The sequence below is a fragment of the Lagopus muta genome, chromosome 7 (assembly GCF_023343835.1).
Source record: "Lagopus muta isolate bLagMut1 chromosome 7, bLagMut1 primary, whole genome shotgun sequence".
NCBI lineage: Eukaryota > Metazoa > Chordata > Aves > Galliformes > Phasianidae > Lagopus > Lagopus muta.
Window position 1 is genome coordinate 4989984 of NC_064439.1, and position 14403 is coordinate 5004386.

Below are 14403 nucleotides of genomic sequence, written 5' to 3' on the forward strand. Positions count from 1 at the left end.
CTCAAGGCACCGCCCCCAGCAGGAGGCGGGCGGCACCCGGCGAGGAGGCGGAGAGAAGCGGGAAGCGAAAGGGCCGCGCCGGGGGAAGTCGAGAGAGCGGCGCGGCGATGGCTACGGTACCCGTGGGTGCGGGCTCCGCTCCCGGCCCCGAGCCGGCGGATCTGCACGCCGTGCCCATGGTGGCCCTCAACTACGGCGTGCGGCGCCGCCTCGGCCTTTACCTCAACCCGCGGGCGGCGACCGCGGCCGACTGGACGGCGCTGGCGGAGGAGCTGGGCTGCGACTACCTGGAGATCCGGCGGCTGGAGGCGCTGCCCGACCCCACGGCCGCGCTGCTGGACGAGTGGCAGAGCCGCTGTCCCAGCGGAGCCACCGTGGGTCACCTGCTGGAGCTCCTGCGGCAGCTGGGCCGGCACGACGTGCTGCTGGAGCTGGCCGGCAGCGTGGGTGAGCACCGGCAGCGACGGCGCTCGGGCGGTGCGGGTTCGGGGCCTGGAGGGACCGGGGAGAGGCTGCGGGAGGGGGGGGGGGGAAGAGAGCACCGCTCTGCAGCTCCTGACGGGAGTTGTGGTGACGTCAGGTCGGCCTGTGCTCCCGGGGAACGGCGAGGCGATGTGCCAGGGGAGCTTCGTGTTGGATATCGGGAAGAATTTCTTCTCGAAAATAGTGGGAACGCACTGGCACGGGCTGCCCTGGGAGGTGATGCGGTCAGCGTCCCTGGAGGTGTTAAAGAACCGTGGAGATGTGTGGCTTTGAGGGATGGATGTGGGCAATATCGGTGATGGGTTGTGGTTGGACTCGGTGATCTTAGTGATCTTTTCCAAGCTTAATGACCTTATGGAGTGCCTGGCACCCCACTACTGGGATTTCTGCGTATCAAAGATGCTCTTGAGAAGGTGGGCCAGGAGGAGGCTCACATTGATGTTCCAGGAAAATCCAGAGATGTTGGTGTGGAGATCCGGAGGTGCCTTGTGAATGTGAATAACAGGAGAGGAATTAATTTCCTTGCACACTGAGATGGAATCAGCACACAACAATAAATGTAGAGATCCCACAGCTGTTCTTGTAACTTGTTCCTTGTAAGCTCTTTGTATTCTTCGTGGTCACAGGGCTTCACAGGGAAGGCAGCTCTCAGAACTGCAGTAAGAAGGGAACTTCCTTGCCCAGGCGTTTCCAAAACGAGGTGACTCTGAGGCCGTGCGTTACCTGGGTCTGTGGTGAAGAAACAACCAATCTCATTTCCTGTTACTGTGAGGATTGAAGGTATAGGAGTGCATCTCTGAGCAAGGACCAAAGATATGCCTGAACTCCTGCAGCTCTTCCAAATGAAGAATGCTCAGAAGACTTTTTGTGGGGAAAAAAGTAGTAAACATTCATGCGTTTTGTGATCCTCATCGAGAGCAGAAGCTGCCAGCTGTGGGAGGGAGCTGGGGCTTCACAACGTGCTGTGCACCCCTGAAGCTGCTTCTGGCCCTGAGTTTGGGACCTGTGGATGAGCTCCTTCAGACCCTGAGCAGAGTGGGAGGAGCTGGAGCTCCAGTCACAAGTTTAGCCTGGCTGTGGGTCACGCTGATAAGAGGAGGCAGATAAATTCTTGGAAGGAAAATACTCTAAAATACTCTCAGATTCCGGAAATGCCTGAACTGGAAGTGGTCTGAAAGATAGGTTTTAAAAATAGGTGGTAAATAATACCCAAAAGATAAATTATTTGAGAAAAGTATTGCTGTATGCTTATTTGATACTTACAGTCTCCCCTGGTTCTCAACCACTATGTGGGACAGGATGCTAGAGGGACCTGCAGCCTGATCCAGTGCGGCCATGTCCTCATTATTTTTGGCTGAGGATTGTGGGCCTGCAAGCTGTTGCCAGTGCTCCGAGCTCTTGTAGACTTCAGAGATACTTATGCTTGTAAGAGGAAAGAAAAGGAATGGTTGCATAAACTCGGGTGCATGTTATTTCCCATTGCCAAAGGCGTCTTTGTTTGCACCATTAGGACTCAGGCTTGGGGATTAAAACATCAGCGTTAGGTGTCTGTGGTCTGTGCTTCCATTACAGGAGGTACAGATCTGGGGCACGTTTCAGTGGCCCCCACAGAGGTATCTTGGAAGGCCTCAAGATGTCTCTGTTGAACGCTACTTGATGATGCTGTGCAGCTCCAAAGGATACTGCTTTCAGTTTGTGGTTTTTACTTCAGAACCAGTTTCTTCTTTTTTCATCACGTACTCCATTTCTTGCTGTGTGGCCCTGCTAAATGTTTAGGATGCTAAAAAATGGTGTCTCCTGTAGCCTTGTGTAGTGTCACAGCCATCAGTACCACAGGGTTACATTTATAGTACAGCTCCCCTGTTACAAACTTTGGAGCATGAGGGCTTGAAAGATGCAACTTTTCAATCCTTGCACATCTGCTTTAAGTCTGATTTTTCTCATCAGCTTATTTCGTTATACAATCATGTTTAGGTATATAAAACTCTTTGCTTTGGTAAGTTTGTGCTGTTTCCTGCTGAAACAGTGGTTTTTGTTTCTTCCTGACCAATCACAAAAGTGCTGAGTTCCTGCTTGAGGTACAGGGTATGCCTTCTCTCTTCTTATAGGCACACAGAGTCAGAGAATATCATGGTTTTATTCTTTCCAGTACTTCAGGCTTTTGCTCAACTGCTCAATATAAGGCCTTCACTGCCTTGTTAGATGCTGAGTGGGACTTCTCAGTGTGGAGGAGCTTCTTGCTTCTCAACTGGCTTCTGCTTTGTGGGCTTTTAGAGTTGTTTTTGCCTCTTGTTTGTTGTTGTTAAGCTGTACGTGGTCAGGCTGGGGACTAATCCATGCCTAGGCACTGGAAGTCTGTCATTCCTTCAGGCTGGACTGTGGGCTCAGGTTTATCCTATAGGAATATGTGAGATGTGGGATTATGGTATGATACCATCAAAAATCTGTGCACGTTGGCTGGTCTGAGTGAACTAAGCAAGCACTTAACTTAGTGTGTTTCAGCCTTGAGTGGGGTGGTGAGGAGTCTGGGGACCAAGCTAGAAAAACTCATGTCAGGCATTTTGCAACAGGGAGAGAGAAGAATGCAGCTGGTTCTTCTCACTGCTGAACAACTGAGAAAGAAGAGGGAAGAGAGGCAGATTGGGTTATGCCTCAGGAAAATCTCTGCTCAGACCTGACACCTAGTAATCCAGTTGTGGGGCACGGAGATATGAGACAGAAGCAGAGATGGGGTTCAGGAGCTGGGCTTCCTGCAGCATTCAGGATATGGGTAGGGCTGGGTGGCAGGAGTGTTCCCCACCCATGTCTGCACTTCCAGGCTTTGCTCTGTGCTGCTATACCAGCGACCTCTGTAGCTGCTTCAGACTAATTCTGACTGATTGGTGCTTTTCTGGTTGGTGCTTGTTTGTTTTTGTTTTAGTGTGTTTGAACCTTAAGCAAAGTAGCAGACAGGCAGGAGTTTGAGCATTCTTTTGCCGGTTTCAAATCTCCATTTACTTTCAGTTCCATTTACTTTCAGTTCTTCTGTGATTGTGGATTGCAGAGTAGCAGAGCCTGTGGGATTGCTTTTCAGTTCTCCAAAGACTTTACTGTTAGATTTGTCAGTTGTTTTTAAACAAGATCTGTTTGTAATAGCTCAGTGTACATCACTGTCCCACATGGAAAATTCACAGCAACAAATACGGCACCCTCAGTTATTTCACAGTGATGCGTGCATCTGCTCTGCCCGAGCTAAAAGAGGTTTCTGATAGCTGCTCTGGAAGCCTGTTCTGGGGGCATGCTGGAATTTTACTTGTCCCTGCTGGAGGAGATGGTTGATGCAGCATCAAGAGGTTCAAGAAGGTGCTGGGTAAACTCCAGGCTAACAGGTGCGCAGATAGGTACCAAAAAACCCAGCAGGGTTTTACCCTCTACAATCACTGATGTGTAAAATAGGGAAATTTCCTGTCGTGAAGGTTGTAAAGGACCCTGTAGCATAGAAGCACACTCACGGCTTGGTGTTGTGTCTTTGCAGAGGAGGACTGCAAGAAGTACTTACGAAGGAAGCGACAGGAGGCTGAGCAGCCACTGCAGGTCCCAGCAGTGGACAGCAGCGTGCCGAAGACGTCAGAGTTGATGGGCATCACCACGAGGGATGATCCATATGGTGAGTGCAGTGATGGCAGCACTGTGGCATACTTCATGGAGTGATCATGTTCAACTGCCCGGCAGATTCCTGTGGGAAGTGCAGAAAATCAGTTCTCTTTCAATGTTGTGACTTCTCATAACCCTGACTGGAATGCTGTAGCTGGTAGTCTGCAGGCGTTTTCATTCTTCCCATTGCCTGTTCCTTTGGACAGAGAGGAGAAGCAAAAGCAACCCTGGGGAACGCTGCACCCTGGAACAGCCTGGCACAGAGCCTGCTGGCCGTGTGTGGAGGGAGACTTCCCAGGAGCAGCTGCTGTCCCTCTGCTTGGCTTGGCTCACAGAACAAACAGCTGCAGGCTGCTGAAAGCGCAGCACAAAGGGGAAGGAACTCAGAGCTGGCTGCCTTGGCTACACTGCCCAGTCTTCAGCAGATTGAGGAATCTTGAATAAAAAGGAAGCAGGGTTGGAAGTATTGCTGGGTGTGAAGTGGAGAGCAGGAGAAAACACAGCTCTGTGCATGCACGCTGGGCTGCGTGTACAGCTGCATACAGCTGGAGAAGTGAATGTCCTATAATACGAGGGTGAGCAGCAGCCGTGCAGAATGGAGATGTCAGCACACTTCTCCAGGAGCTCCACTGGATGGTCTGACTTTGGGCAGCTGCTTTTGCTGTGTGTGGGGACATCAGTGTCCCTGCCAAGTGCCCACAGCCCCCACAGCATCTTTGCATGACGTGACTCAGGGTTGACCTGGCAGCCAGTTTCCCTTCTGCTTGACCGGCTGCTGCTTGAGTTGAAGTTGCCTGCTGGCTTGCTGCTTTTCTCATTAGAGCTACATTTAGAGCCTGACCTTGTTTTTCACTAGTAGGGCTTTAGTTGGCATAAAAACTTTAACAAACGTGTAGTGACACTGATAGGGAAATAAAATAACATAGTGAAAGCCATCCAGCAATATTAAGGTGCTGGTTTGCAAGGTTCTTGTTTTTAAAATAAAGCACTGTTTTATTGGTACAAGTGAGAGATACATTTATTGGTATAAATGAGAGCTGCCAGCCATTAACATATTTGGAAAACAGGGTCATTTACTTAGGATGTGGCCTTGGGTACCCAAGTTTAACACCTTGGCCATGACAGTGGCGGGTTCCAAATTTTTAGGCTTAACCCACACCACATCATCCTTACGGGATGATGGTCCTGCAGTAAGGTTTTGGGTAGGAAGCTCATAATGCTGTAACCTGCATTACAGAAGTAAGGCTTAGAGTCAGATGGGTATTTTAGATATGAAATTGCAGAGCAGGAGGCTCCTGGTTGTATCCTTAAGGGTACTCTGCTCCCTCCAGTTCTCCTGTGCTTTGTCTTCCCTCCCTCCCTGCTGATACTATTGCTTCTGCTTGTCTGCATCTTGGCTACACTTCCCTAACTCCTGCCACCAAACATGGGTTTACTTCGATACACTGAAAGGTGAAAAAATGTGGTGAAGGCACACACATGCATTACTTCCCACCAGTCCTGTTCTGCACAAGAGCCTGGGCTGAAGGGCAGCTGGTCTGGTAAAGTGTTCAGTTACCTTAGCAAGCATGGCATAGAGCTTGTCTGACAAAGGCTGGGGGAGCCATGTTCAGTCCAGGAAGTTCATTTATAGGAGAAGATGACAGCTGAATTTTTAATGGTTTCAGGGCATGGAACAGAGATGTTTGATGCCTTCATCTGCTACTGTCAGAAAGACCTTCAGTTTGTCCAGGAGATGATCAGAGAGCTGGAGCAAACGGAGTTCAAACTGAAGCTCTGTGTGTTTGATCGGGATGTCTTGCCAGGCACGTGTGTGTGGTCCATCAGTGGAGAGCTCATAGAAAGAAGGTGAGTGAACCACGGCTGGTTGGAGCAGCTCAGTGTAATGGAATGTTGTGCTCATTTTAACTTCGTGTCTGCAGCACTGTGCCAGCAGAGCAGGAGAAATCCATGAGGATGTATTCATGGGGTTTGTTTTATACTCTTGGTTCAGTAATGAAGACTCAGGCATTCCTAAACGTGTAGCTTCGTAGCTCATGGGGAAGATGCTGTAATAGTGATGCCACTTACACTTGATTCCTTTTCATCCTGCAGTTGCATCTCTGGAGGGAATCTTCAAATGAATTCAGCTCCTAACTGTATTTTGGAGTTAGCTCCACCTCATTATGTAGAATTTGAGGGAACAGCACTGGTGTTTAGGGATCCTTCAAACCTTTGTGGGACTCGAGGATGGTGGGTGGGCAGGTGTGTCACATAAAAGTAACACCTTAGATAGAGACTTATGTAGAGAAAGTCCTTTACAGCATGAAGAGGGGAAGTGCTGACTGCTGCCCCACGCAGCTCTTTTGCTGTCACAGTCCTGCCAAATTAGGCTCAGTGAGAAATCCCAAGAGGTGTTTGAGCAGACAATTTAGATGGCATTTTTTTGTAATTGACAAACAGAGCATCAAATAAAGATTCCATGGACAGTGAGATCTTTGCTCTTCATATTTTAGTGTGTTCTGTGTGTAGTCTTTACCCTGTAGTTAATTCCTGCTCAACCACAACTAAGGGGTTCATTTTTCTATCAGGGTAATTTGGAGAAATACCTGTGTTTTTTTTTTTTTACTGGTGAGAATGAGAGGTGTCTCCATTGACATCTTATTTCTTTCTCCCCTGACTGCTTTCTCTGAAGGTGTCGGAGGATGGTGGTCGTCATCTCAGATGATTACCTGGAAAGCGATGAATGTGATTTTCAGACCAAATTTGCTCTCAGTCTTTCCCCAGGTAAGATCTCACAAGCACTCTATTTAAAATTGCCTGTCAGCATTATAACTGGTACTGCAGTAACATCTGAAGCCGTGGCTGAGGTCAATGCTGTACCGTAGGGCACTGCACAAATGCAGAATGAGGGCTGGTCTGGGATGGATTTAAACAGATGAGATAAATCTACGTGAGAAAAGAGAAAATGAGTAATAGATGGCTACTGAACCAGAACCCACTTTCAGAGGTGTGTTCTTTCCACTGACCTATGTGTAAAAGTCCACCTAGGCACAGGGATAGCCCTGGGTCTAATGCCCTACAGTAAGTAAACAGAAATTTATCTCTATTAGAAGCAGCCATCAAAACTAACAGTGGTTTTATAAATTTTGTCATGCAGGCAAGGACCTGGACTTGGTTCCTTGCCCTGCCATTGACCTGGATGTGAGTGAGAAGCTTGGGTGTTTCAGCTGCCAAGTGGGTTAACTGCCTGCTTCAGAGCTGGTGCAGCTGCATGCAAATTGGGGAACTTCTGAAATGCTTTAAGATTCATACAGGAAATTTGCTGCTGTTGGGAAAAGTGTTGCAGTGAATATAGTGTGAGTAAGTGCTGGGGTAATTTCAGTTAGTGAGCCTGCACCTTTCTGCAAAGATCCCGGAGTATCATGGATAGACAAACAAAAAATAGAATGAATTTTCAACTTTGATGGGAAAAATCTGTTCCATATTCTTCCTGAATTGAAGAAAACATCAGTTCATTTCCATCAAGGCTGCTCAGATTGCATCTCTAACTAGCAGTTACCCTACACTTGTATGTATATATAGGGAGTGTATAAATGCAGCATAGCTTAACAGTGTAGAGGATGTGTGAAGAATAGGAATGCCTGCACATTGAGTCTCTTGTAGATGAGGTATTTGGTGGGGCATTAGAACTGACATGCCAGAGGTTAAACTGGAAGCCAGGACACAGCCAGTACAGCAAGGAATTAGCTGCATCTTCCATGACAAAATAATTCCTATCTTGGCATTAATCCCATGAGCATCCCTAGCTCACCACATCAGCCCCTAACCAGAAGAATTGGTAGCAAAGACCTTTTCGTTCTGTGTCAGTTTTTTTTGCAGCCTACCTTTCATTAGACCAGAAACACACATCTCTGTGTAATGACACAAACTCTACCAATAAAATCATGCATGTAAGTACAGGCTCGCAGAACTAAGTTAGTTTTTCATGTAAGGTAAGTCACACTGTTACACCCAGAAGGGTTTGGTGGCAAGTTGTGCAAGCTCCACTTGTTACTTAAGCAACTGCTGCAGTTAGGAAATCTTGTACATGCATCATCCAGGCCTCAGCATCATTGCAGTGGGCAGACTTCAGCTGATAGCAGGTGTCCTTGCGGAAAATGGGACAGGGAGAGGTTCCTCTCTAGAACAGCTGCTGCTTCAGGCTGCAGTAACCACAGGGACAGTTGTCTGATCTTGCACATGCCTCAACAAAAGCCATTCCTGTCATTAAAATGATTCCTTGCTGCCCCTTGTATCCATGAGGGTACGCTCAGTGGGAAGCAAAAGAACTAGGGAGAACCATCTTGAAATTTGCAGCTCGAAAGGCAAATGGTATCCAGGGCTCCATCAGAAGAGGGGTGGCCAGCAGGGACAGGGAGGTGATTGTCCCCCTCTACTTTGCTCTTGTGAGGCCCCATCTGCAGTACTGAGTCCAGGTCTGGAGCCCCCAGTGCAGGAAAGACAGGGAGCTGTTGGAGAGGGTCCAGAAGAGGCCACTAGGGTGATCAGGGGGCTGGAGCACCTCCCCTGTGAGGACAGGCTGAGGGAGCTGGGTTTGTTCAGCCTGGAGAAAAGAAGGCTGCATGGTGACCTCATGGCAGCCTTTCAGTACCTAAAGGGAGCCTACAAACAGGAGGGGAATCAACTCTTGGAAAGGGAAGATAACAGCAGGACAAAGGGAAATGATTTTAAGTTGAGGGAGGGGAGATTGAGGTTGGCTGTCAGGGGGAAATTCTTTACCATGAGAGTGGTGAGGTGCTGGAACAGCTGCCCAGAGAGGTTGTGGATGCCCCGTCCATCCCTGGAGGTGTTCAAGGCCAGGTTGGATGGGGCCCTGGACAGCCTGGGCTGCTATGAAATGTGGAGGTTGGTGGCTCTGCCTGTGGCAGGGGGTTGGAGCTTCATGATCCTTGAGGTCCCTTCCAACCCTGGCCATTCTGTGATTCTGTGATCTCAAAGAAGTTAAGATAGTCAAATCCATCTAGAAGTACTCAGGACTGTATACTCCTGTTTGCATTCAACAAGAAACTGTTCTTTGTTCTTTGTTCTATTTGCTGCTCCTCACTGCCTTCACTGTTCTTCTCTGGGATCAGGCAAGATGCACATGGGGCCCTAGGGGGCTGATACTTGAGTGACATGTTCTTGGTAGAGTGCTTGTGGTTGAGAAACTTGCTCTGCGGGGTGAGAACCTGCATCTTGGGGTGTGTGTACTGCTTAGAGGAGGCGATATAAGCAGGACGTGAGTGTGGCTCTGTGTAATCCTCTGCCTGTGTGATCTCCCTTTCAGGTGCTCGTCTCAAGCGGCTGATTCCAGTCAAGTGCAAGACCATGAAGAACGAGTTTCCAAGCATCTTGAGGTTCATTACAATTTGTGATTACACCAACCCTTGCACCAAAAAATGGTTCTGGACAAGACTGGCAAAATCTCTCTTGCTGCCATGATGCAAAGTTTTGAGAGCCTTTTTTCAATCTCTCCTGGCTGTGCCTTTGAACCATGGTGTTCCTACAGCATCCCACTGCAGAACTTGGATCCTTGCAGTCAGCAAGGAGACTGCAGCCCTTGGAGCCTGCAGCTGGGAGCAAAGAATTTCCTCTAGCACTTCTTCATAACTTGGAAAGGGAAATAGAGCAACTATGTGGGTGTTCCTATTCAAGTCAGCGAGCAACAGCATCCAGCACTTGGTGAAACAAGAAATTTTACTGGAAATACAGAGAATATATACTTAAAGCCTGAGTCACTGATAAGAGGTGGCTCTGTTGTAGAGTTCTTAATGAGACCTGGGAATATAAAATGCTGGTATAAGACAAAAAATGATGAAAGCCTCCAACTGCAGGCTTTTCAAAACAAAAGGTTCATACTATTTTACAAGCTCTTTAATGGCTATGGTAATATTTAGGGTAGGTGTCATTTTAAGATGTCAGTGAAATCCCTTGCTGGTTGGGCAGCACAGGAATTGCTGTGGTCAGTCCCTGGCCCATGCTGGTTCTGAGTTTCCTTCATTCTTTCCAGAAGAGCAGAGGCGTATTTTAATTGTTAAACCACTGTAAAGCTACTAATGGTTGTACCTTTGTTCTTAGCAACATCTGCAAGGTCAGAGCATTATCTTTGTAATAATAACTACTGAATTCGGTTTATTTCCTGTGGATGTTTTCATCCTGAAGCTGTATGGCAACATTCCTATTCCATATTCCTTTCCAGGGTAAATCCCTCATTACTGGCATCTTCTGAGTAGTCCCTTATATTTGACAAAAGTGATTTTTTTCTTCTCATTGAAGCCAGAGCTATAAGGAAGGACACACTCTTGCAGCATGTCTATGTTCATGTGACATTTGATTAATTGTCATGTTTTATTCCAATGTTTTGTATTCCCAGGCCTGATTAAATGTTTACAAGAGAGACTCCCTTTAATAGAAACTCGGTCTTGAAATCTATATTTATGTGAAAGTCCTTTCTACGCAAAGTACAGCTTTTACTCACTGGCTTGAAAAGGAACGCAGCTGTGCACCTAAGTGGGTCTAGTTCATCAATTGTTTGATTTGTAACAGCCTGCCAAAGCACATCAGCTTTTAGGATGCCTCAAAGGCACAGGGGTAAATACCAAATAAAGAGTGTACTGAATTATAGATTGGGCTGTTTAAATTATAGAAGATAATGTTACCTTAATAGGAAAGAGCATCTTTTAACTAATCTCCACAGTTATTAATGTGTGAGCAAGAATCCTGCCCAAAGTGGTGTTTTACAGTGACCTATTGGGATATTAAACAGATTTTCAGTAACTATTTGCTCTCTATGCTGGGAAGAGGAGAATCTTGCTTATGTATCTGCAGTTGCCTGATCTCTACTACTTTGTTCCTTACCTCAGCCACTGATGCGGGTTGATTTTACAGCTTAAGGTTTTACTAGCTTACGTCTTTAAGATTGTATCTGGATTATGATTGATTTAAGATGTATTTTAAAGCATTACCAGGGCTGAGTTCCTCAGGCAGGGACGTGTGCAACTGTCTCTTCCTCAGCCACCCTGTAAATGGATGTTCACTTACCAAAGGTTGCTGCCATGTCATTGCAGGTGCTGTTGCTGCTTCCTCCTGGCCAAGAGAGGCCTGTCCTTGACCTGAGCACAGCAATGTGTGCGTTGACATGGGGACAGTTTTAGGGTAGGCTCACAAACTCAGTGTTTTTCAGTCCCTTCTAACTGCTGGCATGGGACCAAGGTGATATTTGCACCATTCTGTCTTGTTGGCTCCAGTGAGAAGCCTGTGCATGGCAGAGGAGAGAAGTTAACCTGATGATGAGTTTCTGAATAGTTCATCTTCATGTCCTCTTGCCCTCAGGTCCCTCCTGCAGGAAGGAGACAGCTGCATGCCTTAGGGCTTTTGCATAATCGTTAAATGTTAATTATATAAGAGTTTCTGGAGGCTGCTTGATCCCCAGTCACTCCTGGGGCTTGATGAATTCCCATACTCCAGAGCGTCTATCAACATTAATTATGGGTCACTGCTCACAGGACTGAACCAGATCCCTCTTGAATTGAGAGCTGAAAGAACTCATCCAGTGTCTCATTAAGGGCGAGAACAAAAGCAGGAGGCTCTGGTCCGGACGCTAGAGGGAGGCAGTGGGCCATGCTGCCAGCACTGGAGCTGCAGGGCTTGTGCTGCCAGGGGAGAAGCCTGGCTGCCCAATGAGGGAATGGGCCCTGTGCTCTGCCTGAGTCATAGAATCATAAAGATTGGAAAAGACTTCAAAGATCATCCAGTCCAACCATCAGTCCATCCCCACCATGCCCACTGACTGTGTCCCACAGATTGGGTTTGGTGGTGCTGGGCTGGGCGTAGAAGAAATGTACTTTGCATTCACCACTGAACACTTGTTGGATGTCTCAACAAGAGGGTGTGTGGAACTTTCTCCTCCTCCAGTTTTGCTGATATAAGGATTTTCTGAGGCTTTTTTGTTTCCCTTTGCTTCTTGCAACCTCTGCTAAGGAAAGAATATCTAAAAGTTGGAGAGTTCTGTTGGCAGACCCAACCTGTGCAGTGACTTCTGCATGGGTCCTGATACGTGGTTTGACACTTGAGATGCTGTAAATTAGGTGAAATAATAGCAGCAAGAGCAATAACAGTCAACTTTGTAATAGATGATCTGGTGACTGTGGAGCAAGGAAAGTGCAGCTTCTGGAAGGGAAGTCAAAACCAAGAGCTGAATTCCTAAATCTTCAGACTTCCAGTAGGTGGATTCACACAGATGTCAGTGCTTAGGGTGGTTTCATTATCTCCTAACTGCACTCACTACTCCTGGCTGGCTCAGGTGCAATGCAAGTATCACCATTACTGCCTTCTTACAAGCAGTTCACATTTGTCTTGTCCTGTAGACTAAAATTACAAATTTGGGGCAAAGTGAATTAACAGCCATGACATGTGAAATGTATGGTTTGAATGATAACCCTTGTCTGAGTAAAATCCAGCTTATGCACTTCTGACATTTTTGCATCTGTCTTGGCACAGTTCTTTATGAGGTGTGACATCTCTGAATGATAAAATCGAGTTACTGTAAGCGTGTTTCAGTGGCGGTCGTGGTTCTCCTTTCCCCTTGTTGGCACTTAGTGGAAGGTCAAATGTTTCAGCACCTCTAAAAAAGGAACTTGAATCATGATGTTACGTGTTGGGTTTCTTTTTTCTATTTTGTTTCTTTCCCTCGTTGAAATTATCCTTGTACCAAATCATTTATTTTTATATAGAGAGATATATATATTTATATTACTTTCTATCCTGATAAGAATCTTGTATAGCCATTCTGAAAACAGTCTGCAGTTCTGTGTTTTCTCTTTCAGACAAGCTTTTGGTACGTGACAAAACATTGTAAAATAAAGAAGCAAAACTCCATGGGCTGGATATCTTCCTTGGGCATCAGAGAATAAATGCTAGATCTGAAAAGGAAGTGTTAGTGAGGAATAATGGGAGCTATTTCTTTTTTGTTTTCTTGTTTTGCCTAAAACAATTCCCCAGCAGAGGCTTTTGAGAGTGTCTGGAACAGGGAGAGGTGTGATTGAACCACACCAGGAAGAAAATTACCAAGAAATTCAGGCATGTGTGGTTTCTTTTCTGCAGACTGCAGTGTGCGGTTGTCGCTGTGCCAGGGGTGCTTCAGCTCTGGTCCTCACAGAGTGATGGAGCCAGGGCTTTGGCTTCCCACCCTCTGGAAGCAGGGCTGCTGGGTGTTGAGCTGCTGTTCTTCATCTTTTCTAGGGGATCCCACCAAGGAACATAATGCTGCGTGGCAGCACTGAGGATTTTGCCAGCTTCATTTCCTTAGGCAGGCGGCTTGGAGTCAGTCCAAGGCAGGCAAATAACTCACAAACTCAGCAGCTGTTGGGCCAGGGCCCCACCACAAGAAAAGTTGAAGGATCACTGAATCAGAGAAATGTTGGTTGGAAGGAATTTCTGGAGGTCAAGGAGAAGCTGCACTTCACATCAGGAGAGGCTGTATGCTAGGCCTCCTGCGGGACAATGTTTCCTATAAGGGCTATGAGGTAATGCCTTTGCTATGGCTGCTACAAACCAGCACATGTACAGTGATATAGATATCATCCTCAAATGTATTATTCTAGGTTGAAATGTTGGCGCCATTTCCCTGTTTACTGGAGGACAGCATTTACCTGGTGAAATTTAGCAACTTGTGCAAAATGTTCTCTAAGCTTCAGGGTTAGAGGGTGATGGATAGAGCATTGCTCCTCGATTGAGCAACTGCTGGTCTTTGTTACACGGACATGAAAAGAGTTGGTTACTCGTGATAGAAGTATTGCTTGGTCCAAAGGGCACATCTACTGATAGAAAATTAGCATAGGGAAGAAAAATATGCAGAAAAATAGCTGGGAAAATGTTGTTTGATCACGCTGGAAACTTATTTTAATAAGGCAATTAAAAGAAAAAAACACAAAGTTCACGTTATTGGAAAGCATGCTAATAGAGTTTAAAAACCTCTGTCAAACCTGTTGGGGTTTTACTAAACAACGAAACCTTTGCTGTGCACAAATACTTTCCTCTAACTACTTTTGGTTCAGCTGATGCTCGCTAGGATGTCGAGATGACTTTGAATTTCCTTGACAATCACTATCAAGCCCTGCCCAGCAAACCCGTTCAGCACAACCTGCAGTCAGGAGAATGAATATTGTATCCTGTAAATGTTTAATTGATCGAACCTCTATTGAAGCGCTAAACGGTTCAAATGCCTCATTTACAAACAACGCATTTTTCGCTCCCACTGCAGAGTCC

General features: G+C 46.7%; 1 protein-coding gene across 1 annotated transcript; it reads left to right on the forward strand.

The window, feature by feature from the left end:
- Positions 1-20: 20 nt before the first annotated feature.
- Positions 21-9788, forward strand: MYD88 (MYD88 innate immune signal transduction adaptor). Its single transcript, XM_048951534.1, has 5 exons — positions 21-447; positions 3998-4129; positions 5784-5964; positions 6791-6882; positions 9425-9788. The coding sequence occupies exons 1-5, from the start codon at positions 108-110 to the stop codon at positions 9577-9579; spliced, it is 900 nt and encodes a 299-aa protein (XP_048807491.1). The 5' UTR covers positions 21-107; the 3' UTR covers positions 9580-9788.
- Positions 9789-14403: the final 4615 nt, after the last annotated feature.